The 13,874-nt window shown below is 45.4% G+C and overlaps 1 protein-coding gene across 1 annotated transcript; it reads left to right on the forward strand.

The window, feature by feature from the left end:
• Positions 1–4,298: 4,298 nt before the first annotated feature.
• MID1IP1 (MID1 interacting protein 1) lies at positions 4,299–5,132 on the forward strand. The gene has a single exon (XM_079727095.1). The coding sequence runs from the start codon at positions 4,427–4,429 to the stop codon at positions 4,976–4,978; it is 552 nt and encodes a 183-aa protein (XP_079583221.1). The 5' UTR covers positions 4,299–4,426; the 3' UTR covers positions 4,979–5,132.
• Positions 5,133–13,874: the final 8,742 nt, after the last annotated feature.

Below are 13,874 nucleotides of genomic sequence, written 5' to 3' on the forward strand. Positions count from 1 at the left end.
GCTCGAATGAATTCCAGGTGTCACAATTACAAGCAAAGTGGAGCTACTTCCAGAGACGGTGAGCAGGATGGATGAGCAACTCCAGAGAGACCACGAAAAACTGCTGCAGGAACTTGGAATAGCTGGCTTGAAAAACAGTGGATTGGAGACCCTATCTATTGGTATCTGACGGTGTGCTGCATGGCCTCCCAGAGGGCTCCAAGATGGGAGAACTAACCTAGAAGATGGAAATTACAAGAATGTGGGCCAGGGTGACCACTTGGTGGGGATGTTGTGAGCAATTTCAGCACAAGTGGATGGCTGGACTACATGGCCTTTAACAAGACAGTCTGATTGTCATATTTCTATGACACTTAGCATGAAGTGGTTCCTTCTAATTTCTACCTCAAAGTAATCCAGTCTCCACTATCTTGAGTTGGGCTGGTTTCTAGCTTTTCAAGGATACCACCCTCCCACCAGCTCTAGGCCAAATCTCTTATTTCTCCAATGTGCCTTCTTTGACCAGTTTACTGTTGTTCTGTATTTTGTTTATGAATTTCTGGTTACTTTAAATGCCATCTTTCCCGGAACTATCCAAAGGACACAGAAGGGGTCATTTGTGAACGCTTTTTGGGAGATGGACCAGCAAAACGTGATGTTATGGTTGCTGAAGTAAGAAGGTAAATGTGGGAATTAAGAATCTGAACTGAGCTCCAGAGTTGGAGCTGTGGACCAAGAAGTGGGGTGGGTGCCAGACTCCAGACAAAGCTTTATACTGAGAATTTAGCGTATTGGGGAGGAAGCAGAGACCAGAGGCCTGGAGCCTGCTGGCCTGCAGAAAGTACTCAAAAGTCGTTTGCTCACCAGACGACTTCTGTTTTCCACAGGCAAAATGAGGCCTCGGCAGGTTGCTCAGCATCTCCAGCCTGTTCCGGATTGCAACTGGGAACGCGCCTAGGGCAACCGCAGAGGTTCTTCGCCTCCGGCCGGGCCAGATCCGCCTGCTCCCCTCCCAGGTGACCCCAAGGAACCATTTTAATTTTTTTTTCCAGGCGCAAGTGGAGGGGAAAATTGGAGGCGCTCCGGTTGCCAGAGACGCCGCCGCCACTTCGGCTCGGCTGGGGTGAAAGAGGACGCTGGGGGGAGGGGGCCGTGGCTCCTGACTGGCTGGGGCACGAAGGCTTATTTGCATAATATTCCTTGACGGCACCTGATTGGCTGAAGCCGGAGGGGCGGTGGTGGGGTGATTCCAAGGGCCGGGAGCTCTGGCTCCGGACCTTTCCGTTCAGGAGTTACCCGGGTGGGCGTGAGTTGTTCTTCTGGCCCTGCGGGAGCCGAGAAGGCCCGGTTTGGGAAGTTTTGCAGGCAGGTGCATGAGCCATCTTTCTCTTATAGTGTTTAAGAAATGTGAAAGAACAAGAGTCAAGAAACTGGGGGATGGAGAGTGACCTCGACACCAGAAGAAGGAAGGAAACAGACCGGGGAGGAGTGGAGGCCAAAAAGAAGGCATTAGGGGCTTTCTCCTAAGCTGGGCTTTTTTTGCTGGGATCCCTTTGCTAGATCACTTGAATTTCCGTTTTCTGCGAGTCATTATCACACTTTGCTGAAACTGGGAAGAAAAGAGGCAGGATCCCGGCATTTAGTAACTCAGATTTGAATACTAAGTTTTCATCAGAGGTATACGGACTTAAAATATCCAGAGGGTCTGTCATGGGAGACAAAATACGTTTTAATTTATAGAGAATCAGTTGTTGGAAACTGGATGTGTGTGTGGTTTTTTTCGAGATTACTTCTTGCAATGTTTTTTGTATGTCATTGCACATAAGGGCTTAAAATCAAGCTGGACTATTTTGTATTTGCCGGTTGCTTAAGCAATGCGGGGAAGGGTCTGTGGATCATCATAGACCATTTCCACATTTTAAGGTTTCTGACTCTTCACATAAACACCTTTAGACTATGATAAGATCCTACATAAAGTACAATTTCATCTTTGTAAAGTACTTTGTATTTACATAATAATTTGTACATCTATTATCTTATTCACCCCAAATCTGGCACGGCCCACGGGAGAAGCTCCATTTTATTGATAAGGAAACTGGGGCCGGAAAAGTTTGCAAGTCTCCATGTGTGTAAAGAGGGGGGTGAGATTATTTTAACGCTTGAAATTTATATAATGCTTTTTTTGCTCTATATTTTCCTTTCCATTGATTCTCCCAAAGCCCCTGATAGGTTGAGCAGGTAAACATGATTCCAGTTTTTCTAGATAAGAAAACAAGGGCTATGATCTGGCAGAGCTAATAAGCCTTGGGCTCCCCAGGCTGAGCTCTGTCTCCAGAAGTCACTGACTCCTGTCCAGCCCTTGTCACACCAAGTCACAGTTTCATTCAAAAGACAATTAGGAAGATGGTTTGCTGTGGGAAAAAATTAAATATATATTATTAAGGTGAAAGAAACAGGGAAAAAATAAACCTCTTATTATGTGCTTCTCCCTTTTGGCACTTTTTGTCCTGTGAAAAAACAGTGTACTAATAGTACTCCTGAAAGGTTTTAGAGAAAAGAGATTCAAAATTAGAAACCTGAGTCTTCTTGAATTATCTGTAGGACTGTTGGAGAAGACTGGTGTATGAAGGACAGACATGGCATGGGGATTGAGATGGTGAAACAAAAATGAAAACAGGCTGTGGTTTGGCGTCTCAAAGTGAAATTGAAGGTGCAAGGCTCTTAAAAGTTAAATCCAGCGATTTGGTACCTAGTTTAGGCCCTATTAAATGACCTTGCATTTTAAGAACTATTTTTGGAAAGGTACATTTCAAACTCCCCTCCTAAAAAAATATTGGACACCTCCCCCCTTTTCTGTTAAATGATGAAAGACACCCAACACCGGACCTACCTACTGTCACTCTCTCCTGGCCCTTTGGCAGCCAAAAGGCCACGCGGCCTGGGGCCCGGGATCTCTGAGTAGCGGGACTTGGACAAAAGTCAGGAATTTGTCTGCTTCACCGCACTGTCACATCTGATCTCTTGGGAAAATGTGCAGATCCGATGGTGGGTCGCTCTTCATCCCTGGCAAAGGCTGTTACAGGAAATATTGGGAAAGACCTCGCCAGCAGGGAGGCAAAAGCCTCCGAGGTCCCCCTCCCCCAGCAGCTGGCCAAGGCCTGGGCCACGGCAGGAGCACCACGCGTCCACGTGCACCCGGCATGCCCAGTCACCCTTCTTACGTAAGAGTCTTGGGATGGAGTTGCTGCTGCTGCGGGTCCCTCTTCCCCGACGGCTATTAATAAACCGGATCGGTAGTTTCCGGGCCACTGCCAGCATAGATGCGGGGTTGGGGGCCTCACTTTACAACCTGGGCGCCTGCACTTCGGTCATCCCACCCTGGGAGCGTGAGCAAGGCGCACCCATCCCCCCGCACTCCAGCCCGCCCTCTTGCGGGACCGGACGCCGGCACCTTCTTTACCCGCACTGTGCCTGGCCCTCCCCCCAAGCTGGCCTGCTCTGCACTCGGCGATGGCTGGGTGCGGCTGTTCTGTCCCTCCTCTGCCCTGCCCTGCCCTGCTACTGCGCCCTCCCTCCGCCCGGGTATCAGGCGAGAGGCGGGGCTGGCCCGGCGCGCCCCGCCCCCGCTGTAGAAAGGGCCTGGAGTGTTACTAGCGGTCATCCCCAGCTCGGGCCTTTTATCTCCGCGCTACCGGGGAGGCGGGAGGAGGAGACACGGCGGGTGGCCCTGAGCGCCGGCGACACCTTTCCGGGGCTCTATAAATTGAGCACCTGGGATGGGTAGGGGGCCGACGCCACCACCACCGCCCGCAGTCACAGTTCGGCCACTGACCGCAGCAGCGTCCGCAGGCAGCAGCAGCCAGCAGCGGGAACACTGAGCTACCCAGCAGCAGGGGATCTCGAGGCGCCGGAGGAAGTGCGTGCCCCCGCCCCACCTCTGCCCCGTCAGCGTGGGTGCTTGGACTCAGGCTTTTGCGGAGGGAGACGGGAGTGGGGAGCACCCCTTCCTTTTCTCCGCGGCCCTGGGCGGGGGGCGAGGAGGTGGGACCGTCCGGCTGCTGGGAGTCACCCGGGAGCCGTCCCAGACAAGCTGTAACCAGGGAGGGAGGTGCGCGCGGGTGGGGGCGCCGGGCACCCTAGCCGCGTGAATAATCTGCTCTTTCGTCCCCGTCTCCCAACCAGGCCAGGGCTCGACCCAGAGACCACGCGCCGATATCGCGAGCTTCCGGACGCCAGAGCCAGGAGAAGTCGTGCTTCCCGCAGGGCCGGGCTGTGATCTAGACGAGAGTTGGAGAGGGCGGAGGAGGAGCCGGGAATCCCGCCGCACCGGCTGTAGCTAGGCCCCCGGCGCGGGCCTCAGAGAGCGCGTGAAAGGCGTACAGCCCTTCGCCCCGGCCGGCCATCCCGTGCCCCTGCGTCCCTGTGCTTCGGCGCCCGCGCGGCCACCATGATGCAGATTTGCGACACCTACAACCAGAAGCACTCGCTCTTTAACGCCATGAATCGCTTCATCGGCGCCGTGAACAACATGGACCAGACGGTGATGGTGCCCAGCCTGCTGCGCGACGTGCCACTGGCCGAGCCCGGGCTGGACAACGGCGTCGGCGTGGAGGTAGGCGGCAGTGGCGGCTGCCTGGAGGAGCGCACGCCCCCGGCCCCCGGCGCGGGCAGCGGCAACGGCAGCTTTTTCGCGCCCTCCCGGGACATGTACAGCCACTACGTGCTGCTCAAGTCCATCCGCAACGACATCGAGTGGGGGGTCCTGCAGCAGCCCCCGGCGGCGGCGGGGAGCGAGGAGGGGAGCGCCTGGAAGTCCAAGGACATCCTGGTGGACCTGAGCCACCTGGAGGGCGCGGACGCCGGCGAGGAGGACCTGGAACAGCAGTTCCACTACCACCTGCGCGGGCTGCACACTGTGCTCTCCAAACTCACTCGCAAAGCTAACATCCTCACTAATAGATACAAGCAGGAGATCGGCTTCAGCAATTGGGGGCACTGAGGCGGGTCGCTCGCGACTGCCCAGCACCCTTCCCGGCCCCATCTCTCACCCTCTCTTTCCTCAAAGCTATTTTCTTTCTGGCTCTAGGGCGCGATGGGCAAACTGCAAAGTTGGGGGGCTGCGTACGTGCAGGGGACGCGGCAGGGCTGCATGGAGGAGGGGGCTTCTTTGGGGAGAGGAGAGGAAAGCGGTGGCAAAAGGGGTGGGGTAGTGCTCAAGGACTTCCCTCTCTCCCGCGGGGGTGGGGAGGGGGAATGAGGGGGCTGTGTTCTACTTTGGTGGGAATAGGACTGAGTTGACGCCCTGCATTCAGTCTGTGCTTTTCCTGGAGTTTCTTTTCTGTTCTTTCCGGAGGAGAAGGGCCGAGAAAGGGCCATTCCAGGGCGCGGCGCTGGGTTGCCACATTTGGGAGCGCCGCCCGGAGCTGGGCGCTGGGGAAGGCGGGGCGGGCGCACAGCCTCCCGCCGCCCTGCCGTTGGGCTGGTGGAGGCCGCAGCGCTGCTAGGGTTGCATCAGTTTTCCTGTTTGCACTATTTCTTTTTGTAACCGTGGCCCCGTCTTAAGTATTTCCAATCTCCTCGCTCTGAAACTTCGGCGATTCCATTGTGATAAGCGCACAAACAGCACTGTCTGTCGGTAACCGGTACTACTTTATTAATGATTTTCTGTTACACTGTAGAGTTGTCCTGTGGTACCCCTATCCCATCCATTTCACGCCACCCCCCCAAGTGTGTAAGCTGGCACTCTGCCAGCTCGTACGAAGCGTGCCACTCAGTGAAAGTAATAACGTTATTATGAGAAAGTGGACTTACCCGAAATGGAACCAACTGACATTCTATCCGTGTTGTACATAGAATGATGAAGGGTTCCACTGTTGTTATATGTCTTAAATTTATTTAAAACTTTTTTAATCCAGATGTAGACTATATTCTAAAAAATAAAAAAAAGCAAATGTGTTAACGAAATTTGACAAAAGTTTGTTGCTTTCTAATCCACCAATGGATGGCTTAGTAGTTAAATAAAATACAGTTAATTGATTTTTTTTTTTTTAGCAAAAACCAATTTATTTTTCTCTGGTATTTCAAAGTGGTAGATAATCATCTCCGTAAGTGTTCAGTTTTGTTTGGGAAGAAGCTACCAAGCTTTTTATTTCTAATTCAGTACCAAGGTAAGCACATACATCTCAACAAAAAGTTCATAAATATTCAAAGAATTTGGGAAGGTACATATATTACAGTTTTCAACCAACTTGACTAGCTTATTGGAGTGCTTAGTTAACATTTTGAATCTTTTAAGAGACTCAAGCACGACCTATGCATTTTGAGGCCTAGAAACTTATTTTAAAGGCAGAAATTTCACTTGGCTACTGAGAAGTAAAGAGTCGGAAGGAAAACACCAGCTAATACCAGTGCACACATCTTGCAGGTCTTTATTTACAAGTCTTTTGCGTTAATCTTAGGAGAGACTTAAATGTGTTATAACATGTGCTGTGGCCCCTTTGACTAGTTCCCAGTGAAGTGCTAAGCTTTGTTAAGCAGTGTCCAGCAATGCTTCCAGTTTTCCAGGGAGCCAGTCTGCCGCTGTGGACAGCAGATCTGAGCATGACTGCAGTAGGGCCCTTTGGAACACTTCCTTAGATGCCATTATGATGCTTTCCTGGGACGGTGGGACAGGTGAAACACAATGTTCTGTATTTTCTCTATTTCATGATTCGTTTAGGGGGGATAAGTGTTGGATCGACTTCAGTTTTCGATTTTGAAGTCATGAGACATTCTCTAAGCTCATAGAGCTTGAATTTAAAATACATATAACTTTGCAGTTTAAAAAAAAAAAGGCAAAAAGTTTTTTTGTGCTGTGGGCAGCTCAAGCCTATTATCAGCTTTAAGCAGCAGTGAAAAAATGGGGAAGTGTTAAGGCTGGTGCCTGTGCTCCCAGAGAAAGTTAATAGTTAATATATAAAGATAAGCTAGGCAGCACCAGAAGTAAGGTGTATGGCCTCTTGCCCTGTATCCCCTTGAAAATCCCAAAGTGCAAGCAAAAAATACAAAGAAAGGAAACTACAGAAGCCACATGGTAGAAGCACCAAGACTTGGAGCCAGAAAATTGTGTGTTCAAGTCCTCTTGTTATTACATATTAACTGCGAGAATTTAACTCTCCAAGCTTGTTGCCACATTTGAAATTAGACATAATAACTACAAGGCTTACTTCCTGGAGATGCAGTGAGAGTGAAAGGAGATGGTGTATAGAATGTCTGATGCTTAGAAGTTTCTTTAGGTACTACTGAAGGGCACTACAGGTTCTCTCCAGCTCTCTGAACGTGGCTTGTATCTTTATCTCCCTCCTTGCCTTTCTCCAGGAATATATGAAGTTTAAGACAATATGTTCACTTTAAAAGCATAATTTCAATTACATACATGAAACCACAGGTAAACTATTTCCTTTCTCAAAGTCTCAGGGAAGAAGCTGAATTAAAATCAAATAGTCATAGTTTGGGCAAGTGATAGCAAGAATTTTATGACCTGTTAACATGAGGTTTTCAGAACATTCTTGTCTATAGAATACAGAAAGGTAGATGTTGATAGCAAAACCGAACTGTAAATAAAGCTATTAACTTTATTTTTTGAAAATATTCATGTGAGAGTATTTTTATATATAAATAGTGATTCTGATCTAGGAGTAGTGATGATCACTGTTAAAAGAGGGTTGGATTTTTCCATGGACCAGTAGCGTTTCCCGGGCCCAGTCAGTGTTATTCCACTGATATAACTATTTTATTCAAGTTCAGTTTATGCAACAATACAAAGTCAGATCCCTGACCAGATTTACCCGTTAAAACTTCTCAAGCCATTTAAAACTTTGCTTAACTTCTGAGGTAAGGTGATAAGTGACTTCATATTTTCAGGTCTTTCCTGAGGAAGCTCAAAGTACTTCATAGATTTTAAAAGTTGCAAAATTGTGTGGACCCTCCTTCAAAGAGCTGTCGGGGATCATGGTTGTCTGCTAGTGCCCATCTCCATGGCAATTTGGGACTCAAGGGAAGGCAGAGATAGATGAGCTGGACAAAAAGGAACAGCTTAGATTGGAGTTGATTACCCTCCAGATATTTACGTTTGATAAGAATTTTCTACATCAAAACCTCACACCAGAGCCTTTGAGAAGGCCTGCGTTTGCCTCTAAAAACAGCTTTCTGGTTTGCGCACATGGGGCTTTTCGTGTTTTACATTTACACAGTGTTCCTTAGTGGTCTAGCCTGATTTACTCTTGCTCTGAACCTGAACCCATTGTTAGCATGTCACAGCTGCTGGGATTATCCTTCTTTGTACCAACTTGAAAACTAGTCTACTGTTAACAATGTTTTTTAAAAATGAAAGTTATTGTCATTTGCATATGCCTCACTTTTAATTGCTGAACAAAAATCATTTGGGAGGTAGTGGTTCGTCTTCTCCAACCGCCTCCCCGCTCACGCCTTCTCCCCTTACTCCGGTGGTTCTCAGATGTTTCCAAATTGGATACAGTTCTGGTGGACTGAGGGCTCAAAGTTCATATACCTTTTTTCTTTTTCAAAGGTAATTATCTTTTTATGGAGCATCTAGTACATTTATACCAATCATTACATCCTTGGGTGATTTATTTTGAAGAGTTTTGAACAAAATAATGACAGAAAGAATGTTTTCTTTAAAATTCTAGAGGTAATTTTGACCCCCAACAGATAAAAAATTCTGAATCAGAAGCTTATGAAAAATTTAAACATGTGGACTATTGGATTGGTCTAAAAAATTAATATTATTAATCATTTTAAAATTTCAAACTTTATGTAGTTTCTGATCAAGGCTAAGTTGCTTTAATTAGCAAGATAATTTAAACTTAAAATTATTTTTTAAACTTTTTTTTCTTTCAAGGCCATGTTTCATTTTTTAAAAAATAACTCAAGAAAATTTGAAGGTTGTTCTTGAGTTACTCTAAATATTAGGCCTCCAGTTAGTTCATCTGAAACTATGTAGAACTTTCTGATAAGTGGTGGAGATAATGATAGTCTATGACCAATGTTAACTATTTCAGTAACTGGAAGTCAGTACTGTCCTTTGCCTCATGCAACCAGGGCTCCTTCTCTGGGATCCCCACTTTAGAGGGCCTCCACACTGACTCTTTGTAAGGCCTTGCAATTCCCCATGGGCAAGGAATCTTCAGAGCTAAGGGAATGCCCAGAGCTTGTGCCCTTCCTTCTAGACCACACTTGGGTTCCTGGCTCCCCAGAGTTCCCTGTCCAGATGGCCCCGAGCCCATTCCAGGGATTTCATAGGCATTTGCCCTGAGTTTATCCTCCCGATAGCAGACAGGCTTGGTTGGTGGACAAGGCTTGGCCATGCAAACTGGGCTGTCCAAGGATGGAACTTGGGTGGAAAGATAAGGGGGTAGAATGTAGGCTGGAGGTTCCCGTCTTGGCCTCCCTGGGTTTCAGGGTGAACAAACGTTTTGAAAGCCTGCAGAAAGGAAATAAGAGGTGAAAGCAGTTCAAGCTTTAAGGCCTCTTCCAGTATTGACAAACGAGGATTCCATGGTTTTTCTCACTATTTCCCACATCTCTCATGAGTCTCCTTGTGCCATTGGTTAAGGAAAAGGAAAACCACATCTGTATACAGGCCTTTTCCAGCTGCTTGCTATTCAGTGCTGGAAAGGTGGTGATTATGGTAAAGACCTAAATGGATACATCTTCCATAAAACCATGAAGATTTCGCCTCCTCAAATGTTCTTTCATCTTGTTTTTATTATTATTAATTATTATTATTATTGAGTTAGCTGTTTTCTTTTTGGCATCAAAAGTCTTGGTCAGGTTAAAGCAGAAAACTAATAGTTGTGCATCTGTCTAAACAAATCCTGCTAAAACCACAACTATCTCATCGGCCCTTCCTGTTTTGGCGTTATCTATTTTTAAGAGGAAAATGTTTGTATCTCCCCATTCTTTTTCTTATATTTTATTACTTCTTTGTCTATTGTTTCAGAACGCTTTGCCTAGCAGTTTTAAAAATATATCTGCTGGTGTGTCCAACTTCAATAATCCCAAACTGGTAAGAATTTTGACTGGAGAACGTTCTTATCATCTAGTTAAGAACAGAGTTATAAAAGGTCACTTTCTGACTCTGAACTGTCCAGAGAAAGTGCCTTCAAACCCAGTAGACAAGGAGACTGGGAAAATACTAGCAAACCATAGAGCCCAGCTCTTTATTTTAGTGAGGAAATAAACAATTTTGGAGGTGGGGCGTTTTCTCAAATCTATTTTATTTTTCAATCCCAATCTTACTAGTGTTGATATGTGCACTTTTATCAACAAGCATTCAGTTAACAGGATGAAACTGAACATGATTCATTTGATGTTTTCAAAGGTAGAAACTAACTTTGTAGTTTTTTTTTTCCTTTTGAATACCACACTGCTGAGGTAAAGAAGGTTGTAGCTTGTGGGTGAGCTCAATAAGGCCAATTAAAATCTGACTACTCTTCCGCCATGTTGAAATACCTGACAGGACTTGCTGTGTCCTTGGATTTTTTTGCATTTTTTTCTACTTAGCATACATCTAATTGAGGAGATTTCCTGTTTGGTAGTCAAGGAAAGATGAAAACGAAAGTACCACATTGTTAATTCTGACAGAGGTATTTAAGTTTTTCTAGTTGTTCACAATGTGATGTTAATTTGAAGCCCTGTTTTTTTTTTTTTTAATGAAACATATACATTGTGAAAGAACATGCATATGTTCCCTAGCAGCCAAACTATGTGTAGAGTGCAAGGAGTGTAGTTAGTGTACATTGGTCATTCAAAACAAGGTGTAGTATTTTGTGGCATCTGATTGACATTGCAGCTTGTAACTCATGGATGCTTTGGGGGTATAATTAATTTCTGTTGTGGTAAATACTTGTTGACAGTGCTTTCATAGCTTAAACGTTTGAGGGGAAAGTGCCAGAAACTTAGATGTTTAACCCAGCTATTGGGGCCTAGGAGGAATCTCAGAAACCAGCAGCCCTTTCCCTTTAGTGGGTTAGGGAGCAGAGGAAAAGGCCTGATACCTGCAGCCAGTTTGGCCCCAAGTGGAAAAGCCAAGCCACACCTGCCTTTCCAAATTTACCAGATGTCACTCCACCATTCCTGGGTCAATGTGATAAGGGAAGTGATGGAGAAGTGCAAGGTATCTCTCAGGACCCTCCCCACCATTGGAAACCTGAGGAGTGGGGAGGTAATCATTTCTCTTCCGATAGTAGGTTGTGGTATATTTTCCTCTCCCTAGACAGGCAGCAAATGTTAGGTTGAAGCATATGAAATTGCCATTTTTGTCAGTCCAAAGTGGTTGAATAATCCCTGATTCCAGCAATTAGATGTCCCTCTGTGGACATGCTATAGTCTTCTTACATCACCTCATGAAACTGTTGTTTGCCAACTCAGGGTTGACCTGATTTTGAGATAGAAGGAGTGAGGGGCAAGGCAACTATATAAGGGAGACACATACAATGGAAGAAAGAGGAGACTTAAAATGAAAAGAAGAAATGGGAAAGTGGCAGAGAAGTTGTGGCCAATTGTATTTTCTAAAAGAGATTTCAAAGTTATTTCTGGCCCTAAATGCTCTTCCATCAAGAGGTAGAATCTCTGTCTCCTCACCTTGAATTTAGGTGGGGCTTTGTTGCTGCCTTGACAAAATCAATGTGACCATCACTTCCAAGGCCAGACCATAAAGGGTGATACATCTTCCTCTTGTATGAGACACATGGCTGTCTCTTAAGAGATACTCATCCTTGGAACCCAGCTGCAATGCTATGAGGAAGCCCAGGCCACATGGAGAGGTCAAATGTAGGTGTTCCTGCTGACAGCCTCACTGAGGTCCCAGCCACCAGCCAGCATCAAACTGCCAAACACGTGAGCAAGCCTTCAGTTGATTCTAGCCCCCAGCCTTGGAGCTACTCTAGCTGATGCCAAGTGGAGCAGAGACAAGCTGTCCCCATCGAGCACTGCCCAAATTTTAGACTTGTGTGCAAAATATTTTCATTCTTTTAAGCCACTAGGTGGTTTGTTACACAGTATTAGATAATTGGAACAGAGACCTTTTTCCAAATTTCAGGAGATTGTAGAAGTAAGTGAAAACAATTGAAAGTAGAATGTAATCTATGAAACACGGTCTATTTTATCGCCTGTACCTGAGTAACAGCTTAAAATAAATCCGGAACCTTTGGAAACATTCATCTGATGGCTGATGTAGAGAATAGAAGGATTAGAAGTGATGGATGATGAGAGAGATGTTATAAGTAACATTTTACAGTTCTGTTAAAGCTCGACATGGTAGGCAGAATAATGGTCCCCCAAAGATGTCTGTGTCCTAATCCTTGGAACCTGTGAAAAGATCGCCTACGTGGCAAGGGGTGATTAAGGTTGGCTGCAGCTGGAATTAAGGTTGCTAATCACCTGACCTTCAGATGGAGAAATTATCCTTGATTATCCAGATGGGCCCAATGTAATCACAAGAGTCTTTCAAAATGGAAGTAGAAGGCAGAAGAGCCAGAGTGACGCAGCATGACAAGGATTTGATTTGCCCTCGATGGCTTTGAAGATGGAGAAAAGCACCGTGAGCGAAAAGATGTAGGCAGACTCTATAAGCTGGAAAAGGCAGGGCAACAGATTCTCCCTAAGATTTCCAGAAGGAATACAGCCCTGCCAACACCTTGATTTTGGCCCAGTGAGACCCATCATAGACTTCTGACTTCCAGAACCGTAAGAGAATAAGTTTACATTGTTGTAAGTCACCAAGTTTGTTGGAATTTGTTACGGAAGCAATAGGACACTAAAACACTCTGCCTCTAGCCTGTGGCACTTAATCCATTCATTGCTTTTGGGCTGGCTAAAATAGAGAATTTCAAACACAGCCACTTGTTGAAAACAGGACTGAATGGTACTTGTAGTCTTCTTTTGTGAAAGAGACTTTATTTTTCTTTTAAGCTCTAATCTTGTTGACAGTAGCCCTGCATAAACAGACACTACTTATGGGGCTGCCACTGTAGCACTGAAAGGGCTTGGTTCAAATATAGCGGCGTTATTTATTACATATTTTGTCGTTAAGATCTTAGATCCACTCTCTCTTTAATTATTTTTTTAAATTCTCACTTCTTTCCCTTCTGAAGATATTTTTGGATCTTTATGTGTAGCATTTATTTCTGCAGGCCCCATCTCATTATTATTTTCATTTTTATTGACATATTACATGCTATAAAATGTATAGATCTTAAGTGTATAGTTTGTTAAGTTTTGGCAAATGCATACACCCATGTAACTGACACCTCGATAAAGGTACAGACCATTCTCATCACCCTAAGAAATTTCCTTATATTCCTTTCTGATCATCTCCCCCCACCCCTCCAGGCAACCACTATTCTGATTTCTATCCCCATATATTAGTTTTGCCTGTTATTGATCTTCATATGAATTGAATCCTACAGTATGTACTCTAGGGTCTGGCTTTTTTCACCCAACATATTTTTGAGGTTCACCCATACTTCTGCCTAAGTTAGTAGTTCATTCCTTTTTATTGCTGGGCAGTATTACATTTTATACATTTTCACAATTTATCTATTTTCCTGTTGATGGACATTTAGGTTGTTTCCATTTTTAACTTATTTCTTTTAGCTTTTATGAATAAATCTATAAATAACATTCTAGTTCAAGTCTTTTTTTTTTGGATAAATACATAGGGGTGGAATTGCTAGTTCATAAGATAGGTATATATTTAACTTTATAAGAAACTGCCAAAGAGTTTTCCACAGTGGTTATACCATATACCCTCTCACCACTGGGACCTGGTACTCCTGGCTCTCATTGAATGGTGATCAGTTAGTGCTGGGATGGAGCATAAAAGCTTTTCAATG

This window comes from Hyperoodon ampullatus (genome assembly GCF_949752795.1).
Source record: "Hyperoodon ampullatus genome assembly, chromosome: X".
In the NCBI taxonomy this organism is placed as follows: Eukaryota; Metazoa; Chordata; class Mammalia; order Artiodactyla; family Ziphiidae; genus Hyperoodon; species Hyperoodon ampullatus.